Below are 15,484 nucleotides of genomic sequence, written 5' to 3'. Positions count from 1 at the left end.
TGAAGTACTTTCTGGAAGGCTCCGTGTCCCTCTCCAGGCAATGCAGGCATTTGGGGGAAGGCTTTCGGAGCTCCCTGAGCAGGAGAGGACTGTGTACCTGGGTGTTAGGCCCAGGCTCCGGGGGGCCTGGTACACTTGGGGTGTTTCCAGGCTTGAGCTGAAGAAGACTCGGAAAGTGGAAGGACAGAGGCTAATGCTAGGCTCGGGCCGCCTGGGGGAACCAGAACCGCTGGTTCTGACTGCGACACATGTCTGAGGGGCCCGTTTAGTAGAGAAATTGTTCCATTTTCGAGAAATGTGAAATGTTGCTATAGGCAGCTCAGTATTGGTTAAAAAAGGAAAAACCAAATGGTGACAATAATTGTAATTACTGGCCTCTGAAATCTGAAACTCATTTATACTCAGCTCCAATTTGTTTTCTTAATAGATTATTTATCAAATGTAGTTTCAATTAAATATCCAGAAATATAAGCTCATTAAAGCATGCGCTGCAAACAAATTAGTGTAAAATTAGTTTCCAGTTCAACAGTTTGGTTGAAGGAGGGCTTAGAAAAGAGGCGGGTAGTTTCAGCTCTCACAGACTGTTTTCGAAGTGAACAGTCCCACCTCCTCAGTCCTTGTCGGGATTAACTTATTTCAGGACTCGGGGCTGCGCCAGCTTGGCCATGGGAGGTCCGCAGAGAAGCCCACTGCGCACTGGACTCCATCCTCAGTCACCAAGCAGTGTCATCCCACCTTTCAGATCCTCTGGGACAGTCACAATTTCATGAAATTATTTTTTTAAGGATTTATTTTATTTATGGATGCATACAAGAACTGGGGTACAGACCAGAGGTGGGGGGAGGTGAGAGGACTCACCAGAGACAGAATGGGGAGCAGAGGCAGGCAGATCCACTAAAAAATACTGCCGAGGGGAGTAGCAGGGAGACAGGGGAGTTCTGCTGCACCATGTGGGCAGCTCCCTGGGCAGGGATCGAACTCAGGTCTCAGTGGCTGCCAATAGCTTGATAGCACTGAGACTTAACCCCTGTGCCACCAGAGAGGCCCAGGTTTTTTCTTTTTAAGAAAATATAATTCACTAAACGTGAATGTGATGTTGTTTTAATAATGCATCTTAGAGATAAATGCACATCTAGGAAGATGGAGGATGTGCTCTTCTCGTGAATGTGACATCTGTGGCGGGGGGTTTGGTCTTGGGGTCAGCAGTGGCCCCTCAGGGGAGTCTGCTGGTGAGCCTGTGCCCCACATGCAGGGTCAGGGGGCGCCCCCATGCAGTGGTGCCGAGAGGCAGGTGGCCCCGGGCTGCGGCTCCACCAACACTGGCCTGCTGGGTCTAGGTGTGGATGAGCCACAGGCAGCCACACCTCACGCCTGAGAAAGAGAGGCCTCGCGTCCCAGGCCCATCGGGTCCGCTGATAACCACAGCCTTCGAGAACTTTCCCTTTCTGATTACCTCTGAGTGCAAGCCCCGCCCGGTCTGTGTCCTGCCCTGGCCGCGCAGGGGCTGCTGAATAAGACATTGTCCTATTAGCGCCGCCGCCGCGCCTGGTTCTGCTGACCCCAGACATTCTATTTCTACCAAGAAAACACAACGTAGAAATTAGTCCCAAACACACTTAACCACAAAATTACATCTTTTCCTTTGCAAAACCTCTAACCATGTATTTTATAGACTTATTACTTAACCTAATACATTTCCCCATTCTGGTAAAATAAAATTTCCTTCTGTTTAATACTATCAATCAAATATAATGGTGGGTAAGAGGAAGATGGAATAAGAACTCTTGAACTTGAAAATAGTGGCCCTCCGCGGGAAGTCAAAGTGGAATTTTGTTACTCAGCTCTCGCTGGAATAAAAAGAAAGGAATTTCATGTGCTAAATTGCTGACAAAAATGGTCTGACCTTGTGACAGGAAAGGACTGCCAGAGGAGGTCTGAGGGCAACATGCGGCGGGAGTTCTCTCCCCTGTGCCTTCACCTTGGGGACTCCACAGCAAGCCCCTGCCCCCCGCAATGCACCCCCCGCCCCCACAGACACAGGCCACGCAACCTGCATTTAGTGCTCAAGTCACACGACCCTCTTGTCAGGCCAGCCTTCCTCTTTCAGCCCCTGCCCTGCCCGGACGTGGACACTGAGGCCTCGATGGGGTGGGCAGCCAAGTCCCGGAGTTGGCTGGTGGCAGAGCAGGGACTGAAGCCCAGGTCTCCAGACCCCCGCGCAGGCGGCCGCCCTCCATCTCTGGCGGTGAGTCCCTCTTTTGGAAATCTTTGGAAACCTTAAGTCCACACTTGGATGGAATGCTCTCTCAAGTACAGCAGACCCCACGACAGGGTCACCCAGAGAACCGCAGGAGAGTGATGTCATTTCCAAAACGCAAAGCAACCTGATGACAGGAGGGGCGGGCGGGGGTCTGAGTGTGTGCGGTCCGTGTGGATGTGTGTGTGTGTGTGTGCATGAGCTGGTGACCCGCATTTCAGCATGACCATGGGCTGACCTTTGTTCCCTTGAAGGGCACGGCAGGCCTCTACACGTCACTGATGGCTGAAGACTAAAGCAAGGTGGCAGTGCGTTAGAATGGGGAAGAAATGACTTTGCTGTCCTGAGTGTCTCTGTGGCCACGCCACGTTATGCTTATCCCTGAGCAAGTGCAGGACGGGACTGTTGAGAACATCTCAGCTCACCCCCAGGCGATCTGGGCTCCCAGCTCTAACGAGAGCTCCTAGCGCTAACCACGTCTGGTGAAAGGACGAGAAAGGACCAACCTCAGGGGCCACGTGTGCTGCGGGCAGCGTGGAATTCAGGGGCCTCCCCCCTGCACCTCGGACCTGTCGACGGCCTGTCTGCTTAACCGGAGCACTGGACTGGGCCAGGAGTCACGGGGTCTGAGACCTCAGTGTTCAATCTGTCTAATGGGATTCACACGTATTGCCCAGGGCTCAAGGGACTGAATCAACATCCCAGGAGGAAGCAGCGTGAACAGCAAGTACTGTCACTCGTCTGGGTGAGGGTCCGTGTGTGTTAAGCCCACTAGACTATAAGCTGCGTTTTCCACCTGCCTGTTTCTCCTGCAGGGAACTGGGTGCAGTTCAGTGGGATGAACGCATGTGTGTGGGAGAAACAGCCCCACTCAGGAGGAGGGAGTGCGACTTTCTGACACTTCCTCACTGGGTCCTAACCCCCCGCTCCTGATCTTCTAGGAAGTCGTGTGGGACGTTGCGCAGGTCCTGAAAATGAACGGGAGGCGCGGCGGGGCTGGAGCTGGCTGCTGTTTCACGGGGACACTCATGCCTCACAGCTGAGTCCCAGCAAGACCCCTCCCTCGCGCCCAAAGCCCACCGCGTCTCCTAGTCTCAGCTCTCTGAGGCACCGCAAGGGGGACAGACGGGCGGGGTGGTGAGGGGTTGTGGGGAACGGATCATCACAACAGCAGGGCCTGCAGCTGGCCCTCGTTCTAAGGGCCCGACAGTGTGCCGCAGGCTCAGGGTCCGTCTGTCTCAAGTTCAATTCACGGCTGGGAAAGGACGTGGGGTTTGGACCTGGACAGCCTGCTCGCCGGCTGAGGGCCACCTCTGCTGGTCAAGACACAGGCCCAGCCCAGACCCCTTCCCGACCACTTTAGAGAAGGCAGTTCCTGGGGACTCAGTCTGGCATCCGTGTGGATCTGCCTCTTCCTCTATCTGGCTCCCAAAGTGTCTTTGTCACTGGCATGTCACTCATCTGCTGTCGGGCTGTAGGTCCCGGGGTGGGGGGGAGGCTCTTCCTCCCATCTGCATGCTGTCACCAAGTGCTGGGCCTTTATGGGTCTCTGTTCAGTTGGGCCTCACAGCCATGCAGGGAGTGAGCTCCCAGGACTCGTGGGGTCTGACCCCTCCACAGGACATGGGCAGCAGACACCCTTGCTCTCCCTGGGGATGGCTTTGCCCAGGAATCCCCTAGGCCACCTCAACACAGCTTCATAGACTGACTCTACTACAGCGGCCCCTGGCCAGGGATGCAGAGCAGAGACACTCAGCGTCTGTTCCAAGTGAGTCAGAGGCCGTGCATAGCGCGGCTGGAAGCTCAGTCCTGGAGTCGGGCTCTGTGGGTTTGAATCATGATTAGCTGTGGCTTGGTCTAGTTGCCCAATCCCTCTGCCTCAGATTGCCCATCTGGGTGTAAAAGGAGCAAACATTACTGCAGTGCATAAAAGTGCTTCACACAGTCCATGCACGTGGCTGATGGTCACTCCACGGCAGCGTACCGGGCGCCGAGGACGTGCTATTGAGCTTATGTGTGTGTGCGTGCGTGAGTGCACCAGGAGAGGCAGGGCCTCACTAAGCACAAAGTCAACACCCGGACCAGGGCCTGACTGGGGGTGCTGGGGGGGCTTCACGATGAACTGGGAAGACCAGAATACAGGAGCAACAGGAAATGGCATGCATAGAAGGATGTTCTAGAAGGATCACTCAGGAAGGCATGGGGGTGGACAGAACCTCGGCGAGACCGGATGTGGGGAAACAGGCAGATGATGATCACACGCTCCAGCTGAGAGCAGGGACTTGATGGGGTGCGGCAGGGGTAGAGCATCAGGCCAGGAGACCAGACACGTGGGAGTGACCTGGGCGATGAGGGTGTCGGTGCCCCAGGCAGAGAGAGAGAGAGATTGAGAGAGACAGACAGAGACACAGAGAGAGAGAGGAGCAGGCCTGAAAGAGCTGATGAATTCCATGTGTGCAAGAGAGCACTGGGATGGCAGGGAATTAAATCATTTTAATTTATTATTTTAATATGAAGACTATGGTAAAAGCCTTGCTCAAGCCCGCACACTCGAGACGGGCGTCTCTGAGGTCCGCCCACCTCCTGTGCTTTGCAGATGCTCTAGCTGTGCTGGGCCGTGGCGGACCCCTGACATCCATCTGCCCCAGAGGGTCAGCCAAGTCCCTGGTGGAAGATGCTACGCCTCTGGAATAGGAAGCAGTTGCCATGGAAACAGAGGGAGGTCACCCAAACCATACTTTTGACCAGTTATTGGATTCCGGACCTGCTGATGCCTCCCTTTCAACATCTCTCAGAGCAACGGTCTTTGTAAATCTTTCCAGGGAGAAACACACACGGTCGGGGGCTCTTTGTGGGTGCCGTGCACGTGTCCAGGGCCGGAGAGCTTTCCCTCCCCACCTCGGGTCCCTGACCTCGGCAGCCACCCCCCCCACCCCCCCCCCTGCTGTGGGCTCTGCCCCAGGAGCGGCCGCCGGCATCCCTGTCCCGCTGTGGTTCCCTGGGTGCCCGCTTGGCTGAGCTGCCCGGGTCTTCCAAGACCCCTCCCTCGTCATGACCCCCTTGGTTGATACCCCCTTTTGACCAGCTCCCCAATTCCTCCATGATGACCAAATTCATTGCCAGGACTCTCAAGCGCTACACCCCCCAGCGTTGTCAACCTGCAAATGCCCCTCCCAGGAGGACTCGGCCTCCTCGGCCTCGGCCTGCAGTGTGCGGCCCTTGCTGCCCCGGGCTCGGCCTCCTTGCCCTTCAGATCTGGGTTCCCATGTTCCTCCTCCAGGAAGCCTCCCTGGCCCTCAGTGGGGTCTGGCCCCTGGGCCTTTCCTTCTGTGTACTTGGCACAGACTCTCCCTAGGTTTGTGATTCTTGGAACACGTCTGTCTCCTCAGCTGGCCTGCGGGGGCCCGCCTGCTGCTGCCCAGGCGCCGTGGGGCCTGGCGCTTGTGGGCCTGGCGTGCCACACGGGGGAGGCGTTTCTACCCACACGGCAGCGCTTTCGGGAGCCTCTCCCCTCTGGCCATGCCCCGACTGTCTCTGGGGATGTGGCGAGCTCAGTGTCAACGGGCACGGCCGCCCACCAGCCTGGTCAGTCGTGGCGGGACGTGGCAGCCGGCAAAGGGTAAAGCACAAGCATTTCCTCTGGCCTGGACGGCAGAAGGAACAGGGCAGGCCGTCAGTTCCCAAGGTACAAGCAGCCACCCCCGGGCGGGCCGGCCAGCCCGTTCACGCTGAGTGCAGAGAGCCGGAATGAAAAAAAGGAGCAGGCGCGGCAGCCAAAACGCGGTTCTTATCTTATATATAATTTCACATTTAGGAGAATGCTCTGTGTGCTGACTTGGGGGCTAAGGAGATGACTCAGCACATTTCTTGTTGTTTTCCATCCTGATTCAATAACACCCCCGCTCCCAGCTGCCTCCTCCCTGGGAAGACAGCGCTGGCCTTGAACCCCGGGAGGGGGTTTGCGGGAAGAAGCAGCTGTTGAGGGCTGTGGGGTCTGCAGTGAACAGGGGCTCATGCCGGTCTCTGCAGTGGCTGACGTGGCTGACGGCGCAAAGATTTCTGAGAAAAGGCGTTGCTTTTCTTCACTAAAAACAAGAGGGCAGGTTGTTCTCAGAGGCCTGGGGCGCCAAGGAGCCTGGCCTTTGACAGAAGAAAGATGCAGAGTCAGACAGGGATCAAAACACAGCATCAGCTGAATTATCTCCCGAAAGGGGCTTCTGGTACACTCTATTAGGGACACAATTTAGGCCTGGGTGGAACTGAGCCTCTTGGGGGGGGTTCCCCCCAGTCCCCTTGTTTGGGCCAGGGTTCCCCTGGAGGAGGCCGAGGCTGCAGAATGCCCTGGTTGGAATCCCCCGTGGAGGCTGTGAGCCAGGTTCACTGGCATCCCGAGGACAGCAAGCCATCCTCCCTTCTCCCCAGTGACCCGGGGCACGGCACTGGGCTGCCCGGCCCTCTTCCCCCTATCTATGGTTTCCATGAAGGGGCAGGAAGGGGATGGGGCAGGAGCTGTCTCTGTCCTGTCCCCTCAAGGGGGAGTGAGGAGACAACAGAGAACGAGACCCTGGTCCCCAACGCCCGTGCACAGGGAGCAGAGCCTGCAGAGCTCTCCCTCCACACACACACGACGGATGCCTGCGCCCTTCCATCTGCCGGCCCAGACAGCCCTGGCAGCGGCTGATGCCCCCTGATCTAGCCCTCTGCTTCTTGTCTCCTACCACGTTTGTCCTCCCAAGTGAGACACGAGAACAAGAGCCCAAGAACAGGAACATCAGTAAGTGAGCGTGAGACAGAAAACACGGGCAGCGCGGCCTGGCGGGTGTGGCCCACTGCCCACGCCGTCCACCGTCAGGGGCTCGGGGGTGGGGGTCCAGCTGACCGGCACGGAATTTCTGGATCTCTCATCTCTGTTTCCACTCGGAACAACAGTTCACACTGTGAGGACAGCCCTGCGCTAACCCTGCAAACACGCCTCACATGAGATCATCTGAGGGAAGCAAAGGGGGGACAGAAAGTCAAGTTGCAGTTCTGGCCCCAACAGTGACTTAACTCTGGGCTGGACGGTCAGAGACTCAGATCTGGTCTCCATCTTCTGCCTGTGCCCGGCTTCACAGGCCTACTGCGCCCCAACACCCCCCACTGCCGCCTTACAGGGCTGTCCTGCTGCAAACTCATCAGGGGCCACCTACGCCGTTGTCTCCTCTGTTTCCAGAACCAGTGACTGCCTCTTCGTGGCACCAGCAAGATGCAAGTGGCCCCTAGGAGCTGTGCCGACACCTCCCTCACCCCCTTAGGAGACCCGGAATCCTGCCAGGCCCAGGTCTGCTCCTTAGGCAGAGCGGGCACCTACTCGCGCGGACCCTGACACGGCTCCAGCCTGCCACGTCCCTGAGCAGCATCTGCCACGTCCCTGAGCAGCATCTGCCTCCAGATAGTGTGACCACTTCCTATGGCTCTGACCTTCAATAAGACCATGTTTTCTCCATTCGGCACATTTTAAGATCAGGGTCGAGTATCACCTGTGAGCGGCTCCCTGGGTTCTGTGCACACCTGTTACGGCACCAGTTGGAGTAAAACCTAATTATCTCTAAATTCTTAAATGCCTTTGCTCTAGTAGAATTTCTGTGCTGGGGAATAGTTGTCACTTGCCTGTAGGCTCAGCCTGGCAGCACCTGCCTCTGGAAGGTGACGGTGTTTGCTGACGTAGCGGCGGAAATCCTAACGCGTCACAAAATCCTATCAAGCACGCCACTTAAAAATACGTGAAGACCAGATGGTGAGTGAGTGGATGTGTTCTCAGTGTGCATTCCCCGAAATGCGGCGAGAGCCATGAAGCAGCTTCTGAGAGTCCAGGGTTTCTCGGTGCTCTTGAGGCCCTAAGGGACCAGTGCACCCCTGGGCTCCCCTGGGGCTCCACGCGGGCCCACGCAGATGCAACTGCGGGGACAAGATCAATGATGAAACTTTCCCGTGGAAGATATGAACAGGTGGAATTGGGTTAGTGGAAACCCCAGTCAGTGTTGAATTATCTTTGATTTTCTCAGCGAAGTGCCACTTGGACATTAAGTATTTTTTAAATTACGTGCTAGATGCGATTTGTGAATATTTAGGATTTGCATCACTACGTCAGCCATTGAAACTAGCCCAGACACTCACTCTGTGCTCTCTTCCTGATTCTGGCGGTTTCTCTCTCTCCCTTAACATTTTCTCACATCCTTAGGAGCCATTTGTTCCTTAGAAGTTTGGTAAAACTCACTGATTGTTTGGGTTTGATGTTGTTTTGGGAATGGATTAAAAAATTACTGTTATTAATTTCTTTGTAGCGTTATACGGAAATTTTTCTGTTGCACCCAAAAACAGGATTAAAAGTTTTCATCTTAAAGACATTGTTTATGACATAATTGTGGTTTTATAGATTGTGTAGCAATCTATGAAAAAAAATCTATAAATAGATTTATAATCTATAAAAATCTATTTAATCTATAAATCTATTTATAATCTATAAAAAAATCTTTGTGTAGCAACAATTACACTCACCTTTGTATTCCTACCATTGATGACCTGGGAATCCTTTTTTCTTTCTTTAATTAAACTATATCTGACATATAACATCGTGTAACTTGAGGTGCACAACATGTTGATTTGATCCATTCTTCTGTTGTAAAATAACTGTCATTGTAGCAGTAGCTAGCGCCCCGACCTGTCCTACAACTATAATGTCTTTGTCGTGATGGGAATAATTAAGGTGTAATGCACAGCGGAGTGAAACAATCATATTGGAATATAATCCTCAAACTCACTAAGAGATGAGATCTGAGCTCCTCTTTTTTCATGAAAAAGCTGTAAATATTTTGTCCATCGCATTAATATTTTCAAACAGTCAGTTTTGGGGTTTAATTTTTCTCTTGAAATGTTTTATCTTCTTTTTCATTCATTTCTGCCCATTCTTGAAAACCTTCATGTCTGAGAGAGGTATATTTCAGTCTCTACCTCTGCTTGCAGATTCGTCAATTTATCCTTGTAATTCTTTCGTTATTGCTTTATATTTTGAGCCTATTTGCTGGCATATACAGGTTTACAACTCTTTCACCCCCCTTTGAATTGTTTATCATTAAGTAATAATTTCCTTTATCCTTAATGATACTTTTGTTTTGCCTTAAGGTCTGATAGTAATATTCCTATAGCAGCTTTCTTGGGGTTGAGACTTGTCTGCTCTATCTATTTTCATCCCTTCTATAACCATTTTGTACTTCGAATGTGAAGCTTATGATGTAGCTGGGTTTTATTTTAAGTTCTAAGCACGGATTCTGTTTTGATTTTAAGAAACAGATTCAATCCATTGCCACAGAATGAGATTAATATGTTGACTCATTTTCATGTTATTATTTTGTGTTTTGGATTTGCTCTGCTGCTTTTTTGATTCAGTTCCTTCTTTCCTGTCCTCCATTTGGAATGCTGTGCTATTGTTATTCTCCTTTGATTATTTGGCTGTATACGCTGTTTTTCTGTTCTCTTAATGGTCACACTTAAATTTGCAAGAGACATCCTTTATTCACCAAAATCTAAAACTTAATCAGAGCCTCTATTATTTTCTGCTTCAATACAAATTCTTAAACTGTTTTAAATCTATTTGCTCATCTTGTTTTCAAGCCACCAAATAGAGTCATTATTGTTGTAATTATTATTTTAAATAGTTTATTTGGACGTGCTCATAGGCGATGGTTTTGCTTACTATCGCCTCTGAAAGCCTACTCCTGCCTTCTGGGTTTGATTCCTTCTGACAAAGATATTCTTGGGCAGATGCTCCTTTGCTAGATGTTGTTTTTTTTTTAGGATTTGCGGGTAGTAAACTCTCTTGGCTTTGCAGGAAAATGTATTTCAGTCTTATTTTTGTAAAAGATTCTGAGTGTGGAGTTGAAGTTGACAGCATTTTCTCTCTGCTCCCTGGAGTTTAGTTCTCTTTGCTGATGGAAGTCTGTGGTCAGCTCTGTTGTCATTTTGCACAAATCCCTTTTCTCACAGGTGGGTTTGCAGCTTCACCTTGGGGCCCTGCACTTTCCCCAGCAGCTCCTGGAGGGGGGCTGAGTTTATTCTTCTGCTTGGCTGCATGACTCTCTTCAGTCCAGGGGCATCCTTCACCCTTGGTCTAAACATTGCTTCTTTCTGCCTTTCCCTGTATTTCACCCTGGAATCTCTAACAGTCCTATTTTCATTTCTTTCTTTTTAAAAAAGATTTATTTATATTTCTTTATGCATACAAAAGCTGGGGTGCAGGATAGAGGTGCAGGGGGTGAGAGGATTCACCAGAGACAGAGTGGGGAGCAGAACAGGTAGGTCCACTGAAATACGCTGCTGAGGGGAGCAGCAGGGAGACAAGAGAGGTCTGCTGCACCATGTGGGTAGCTCCCTGGCCAGGGTTTGAACTCAAGCCGCTTAACCCCTGTGCCACCAGGGAGACCCCTATTTTAATTTCTTTAGAATAATTTTCCCCTCTGATTTTTCTCTCTTCTCACATTCCTGGAGGTGCTAATTCTTGGTGCTCTTGCCCACTGATCTCAGGGCAGCTTTATCATCGTGTGGTTTCTTATTTGGGTTTGGGCTCCTCTCTGAGCTGGCACATGCATCACGTGTGATCTGGCCGTAGGAACATGCCTAGACCCATCTGGGTTGGCTCCAGCATGGACTGGCACCGACTGAGGTCAGTGCATTTTCTGGGAGCTCCATTCCTAGCCTGGCATAGAAATCTGACTCCAGGCCACCACATTTCACATATCCTCTTAGGAGGCAGCTGGGCCCACTGTCTCTAGTTCCTGGGAAATCTTTCTTCGATCTGGGACACGTGGAGCTAATTTCCTCTGCTTCCCCTTCTCCACATTGGGGTCTTCCTTGTACCTTTTCCCCAGCAGAACGGCTCTCCAGGGCTCCAGCTTTTGTGGGATTCTGAATTGCTGTCACCTGCCTCTTGTCCCAACCCCAAAGGTCAGGTCCCCTTGCTGGGCTCTGACTAGCCTTCGGGGTCGCGGGACCCTGACTCACTAGCCTCTGCTCTGGGCTCACATCTTCTCTTCGTTTCTGCCTCCTGGGGTTTCTCTGGCTCTCAGGCTTGAACAGCATGACCAGCAATTCTCCGAAGCTGCTATTTATGCTAGATTCCTGCGTGCTGTGCTCGGGCTGGGACTGCCGCCTCGGCTCTCTCCACCAGCTTGCGGGAAGTCTCAAGGCATCAGTGTGTAGGCGCCAACCACACAGTAAAGAGCAAGAGCATTGGCACAAGGCAGGGGAGGGATAATCACTGCAGACAATACTGGCTGCTAGACAGCTCTTCCTTCAGAAATGCACAGTCATCCCCGAGGCTTACCCTGTGCAAAGCCAGGACCTGCAGCTCTTTAAAACAAGTGGACTTGCCAGTGCCCAGAGGGCAGCGACTCTGCCCTTACTCTCCGAATCCCCATGTTCTTGTGAGCCAGCACGCTCCGAGAGGGCGCGGTAGGCATTTGACAAAAGAACAAATAAAATCAGCTCCTTGTCCAAGTTACATGTAAAACTTCAAATTCCAGAAAAGCTGCCCAAAGAGGGGTAAATGTCACCGGGTATTAACTGCCCTGCCACAGGGTCAGATCTGCCTGGTGGGTACACTGAGGCATGGTGAGCAGAGTCAGATGTCCTTTGAATTTTTTTCTTTTTTAAAGATTTGTTTAGTTATACAAGAACTGGGGTACATGTCAGAGGCGCGGGAGGGTGAAAGGATTCACCAGAGACAGAGCAGGGAGCAGAACAGGCAGACGGACCAAAGACACTGCTGAGGGGAGCAGCGGACGAGACAGGAGAGGTCTGCCGCACAATGTGGGTATCTCCCTGGCCAGCCGGGAATTGAACCTGTGCTGCAGAGGCTGTAGACAGCTTCACAGCTCAACCTGCTGCACCACTGGGTGGGAGGGGGGCTTCCAAGTGCAATGTGGCCAAGTTCAGCCAGGGTGGCGTTTTCTGAGCCATCTCTAACTTTGGCTCAGTTCTCCAGAAAGTGTCCTGCAGTCCCTGGCAGGTGGTTTCTAGGTCAGTCTGCAATGAAATCATACCTCCCTGGGCCGTCCCGACCCCCACCGGCCAAGGCTGAGTGTTTCCAGAGCTACCAGGGCTGGTGAGACGCTGAGTGACAGGAAGTGAAGGATCTGGGGGTCTGACCTTGCAGGACAGAACAGCCAAGCACAGTGTTGCTTAAGCACAGAGTTGCTAGCACAGCGCGGTGGCAGCCCCGGCTCCCGGAACTTACCGTGTAATTTCGAGTGAGGGTGACATCAGTGCCATCTTGCAGGTAGTGGGTTTCTGTGAAGCCACCAGCAATGAGGCCTCTGCAAAAAACAAGAACGCACAAAGATGAGCAGTGTGGGGTCACATGGGTAGGTTGCTCCTGAAGGTCTGGGCCACAGGCCAGCCCGGAGCTGACCCACCCTCATTGCACAGACGGCCCCTGTGAGGCTGCAGGGGGCCTGCATCCTGTTTGTGTTATTCAGGGGTCAGGAGGAGACTCAGGCAGGTCAGATTCAGACGTGAGCTTCCAGCAATGGCCCTTACAGTGCTCGAGAGCCCCGCCACAGGCACGGGTATGCACGCTGGAACACATAGAAATGTGTGCTGGAACTTACACACTTGTGCAAATGCATGCTGAAACGTACACACATACACTCTGCGACGAGTAGCACTTGCAGATTTCTGCGTACCTACTACGTGCTCAGTGCTGGAGATAAACAAGAAGTCGCGAGGCCCTGCTTCCCAGAATCAATGACTAATCCTGGCAACGGTGGCCCTGGGGGGGCTCCCCCTGGCTAGGAGACCCGGCTGCTAACATTAAAATGTCACAGAAGCGTTGGGCACAGCAGTGAAATATTGAAAGCAGTGCTAGAGGAGTCGAGGAAAATGCTCTGGGAACACCCAAGGGTTGCGTTTCTGGGATGAATTGAAGGAGAAAATCTCTCATTTATGGTAACTGAAACTGTGTGTGAGCTGCTAGAGCCTCACTGATGAGGGCGAAGCATGGACTCATTTAGATTTTAAATTATTTGGCAATTTCTTTTGCACTATTTTATCCTTCCAGCATAGCTGCAACGGGTGTTTCATGTATATCTACTATGTGCTTGGGTGCTGGGGCTACAAAGATAAACAAGGACATGACACCTGGCATGTGAGAGGTGAAAGGTAACCGGGGTGGGGAGGGCTGTCGCCAAGGCGGGAGGTCTGGCTGGTGGCTGGAGGCATAGCAGGGGGGTGGCGCGAAAAGGGAAGGCTGTGCAGAGGAGCTGGTGGGTGCCACAGAAGTCGGCCAAAGGAGGGTGGGAGGAGAAGGGCTCTGCAAGCAGAGGCTGGCAGGACCAGCAGGCCTGAGGGTCTGGAATGCAGAGCCAGGTGGGTGCTGGGCAGGGAGAGCTGGGCTGGAGCCTGGTGGTGTCTCTGGGCAACAAGGATGGAGCGTGTTTTAAATACCAGCCTTTGCAGCGCCTGCAGACAGAGCCCTGTCTTTAGAAGACATGCTGCCCACCTTGGTCCTGCTGGGGGTCACTCCATGCCCTGTCTGGAGATGAACGTGGCACGCATGCTCAGCCAATCACAAATCTTGGCTGAATCACGCTTTGGGTGGGCGCTTTGGGTGGGGGCTCGTGGGCAGAGATCTTGCCTCTTAGTTCCCAAAGCCCCAGGTGTGAGCCCTGGGCTCCTTTGGCCTGGCCCGGGGCTCCAGAGGGCGCTGCCCCCAGGGCAGCATAGCCAACGGGCAGAAGGCAGAGCGGGGAGGGCTTCCAGGTGCCGGGGCCCATCCCACCTCCCTCTCCTGGTCCTCAGTAGCCCCCCCCTCTGGCTCCCACTGGTGGGAGCTGGGGTTTGCGCCAGAGTCCTGATAAATACCATCAGGGAAGCTGGACGTGGGAACGGGACCCAGGAACAGATGAGACGTGCTTCCTTCCAAAGTCAGATTTTTAGACCCTCTCCCAGCCAAGTCCAGCGCTGAGAGTAAGTGCGCTGTTTTATATGGATTTCCATCTGCTTAGGACATGCCTGGTTTAAATCCAGAAGCTCCTTCCAGCAGGTCTGAGATCTGCTCTCTCAACAGCGAGCCTCTGAGAAGCGAGGGCCTAAGTTATGAGACAGACGATGCCCCCCACTCCCTGACAGAGGCCCAGCCCCCCGCCCCCACCCCCGCCTCCGCCCTGTTCAGGGGTGAGATCAGGCCGTGAGGTGACTCTCCCGTTGGCTTTTGGTCTCAAGTCTGCATCTTCTGAGCACCCCTGCTTGAGCTCCTACCGAGCCCGTGGGCAGGTGCATGGGGTCAGGAGACCCCAACCCTGCAGAGAGGGCCAGGAGCAGCGGGAGGGAACCTGGGCAGGGGCAGGAGGGGGTGCTTGGAGAGGAGGGGGGGTGCCCCACATGGCCAGAGAGCTCCAGGAAGCTTGGTCAATGAACCTTTCCAGAAGGTGGTTCTGAAGGAAGCAAAGATGGGATGTGAAACTGAGAGGGGTGACTGGAGGGGAGGGGCCCCTGCAGGGACAGGTGGGGTGATGGGGATTGGGGGGGGAGCTGCAGCCTCACAGGAGCCGAGGGAGGATGGGCAGAGCACAGGGGAGGGAGAAGCGGGGCAGGGCCTTGGGGGTCTTGGGGGAGGAGGAGCTTGGACAGATTCAAGCCCAGAGAAAGGGCGAAAGGAAAAAATATAATTTAAATTACATGATTATTATATTATTAACTTTACTAACACTTATTATTTTATTAAGCTCACAGTTTATTAATCATTTAGTCATTCCATGCTTAGCAAAGCCGGGCCGGGCCCTTCTTTGAACAAACAAGGCATATGAACACTTAACATGAAGAGGATTAACTGTCATGGAAACTTCTAGACCAAAGAGACATGATGGGAAGGCTTCTCACTGGGGCTCTGAGACTCGGCAAAGTGAGGTGACCCCCTAAGAGGGGCGAAGGGTGGGTGGACGGATGGCTGGAAGCTGGGTGGCTGAGGGGAATCCCACACGCACATGCCCTTGTCCGGCGGCCCCGTCCTGCCCCACAAACACCGTTCCGCGTCCTCCGCACGCGCCTGGACAGGCCGGGGGCCGTGGGGGACGCTGAGCAGCAGCTCAGCCGGGCTCTCTGCAAACTGGCTGCAGCACAGCTGCTTGAGCAACCCAGAGACACAGGTGGGTAGCGGCCTGCTGGCCACAGAACAGCAGCGGACCTGTTTCCTTT

At 53.3% G+C, this 15,484-nt stretch overlaps 1 protein-coding gene across 1 annotated transcript in view; it reads right to left on the bottom strand.

Moving 5' to 3' along the window:
• Nucleotides 1-15,484, bottom strand: part of ADAM12 (ADAM metallopeptidase domain 12) — a gene marked incomplete at both ends in the record, with an annotated part of 118,630 nt that overhangs the window by 82,723 nt on the left and 20,423 nt on the right. The window contains one exon of the mRNA XM_084244528.1: nucleotides 12,528-12,606. Coding sequence (XP_084100654.1) covers nucleotides 12,528-12,606 — 79 coding nt within the window. The remainder of the gene's footprint in view (nucleotides 1-12,527; nucleotides 12,607-15,484) is intronic.

The sequence above is a fragment of the Talpa europaea genome (assembly GCF_964194135.1).
Source record: "Talpa europaea genome assembly, chromosome: 10".
NCBI classification, from domain to species: Eukaryota; Metazoa; Chordata; class Mammalia; order Eulipotyphla; family Talpidae; genus Talpa; species Talpa europaea.
Note: the sequence above shows the minus strand (reverse complement) of the source record. Positions and strands in the feature narration are given on the sequence as shown.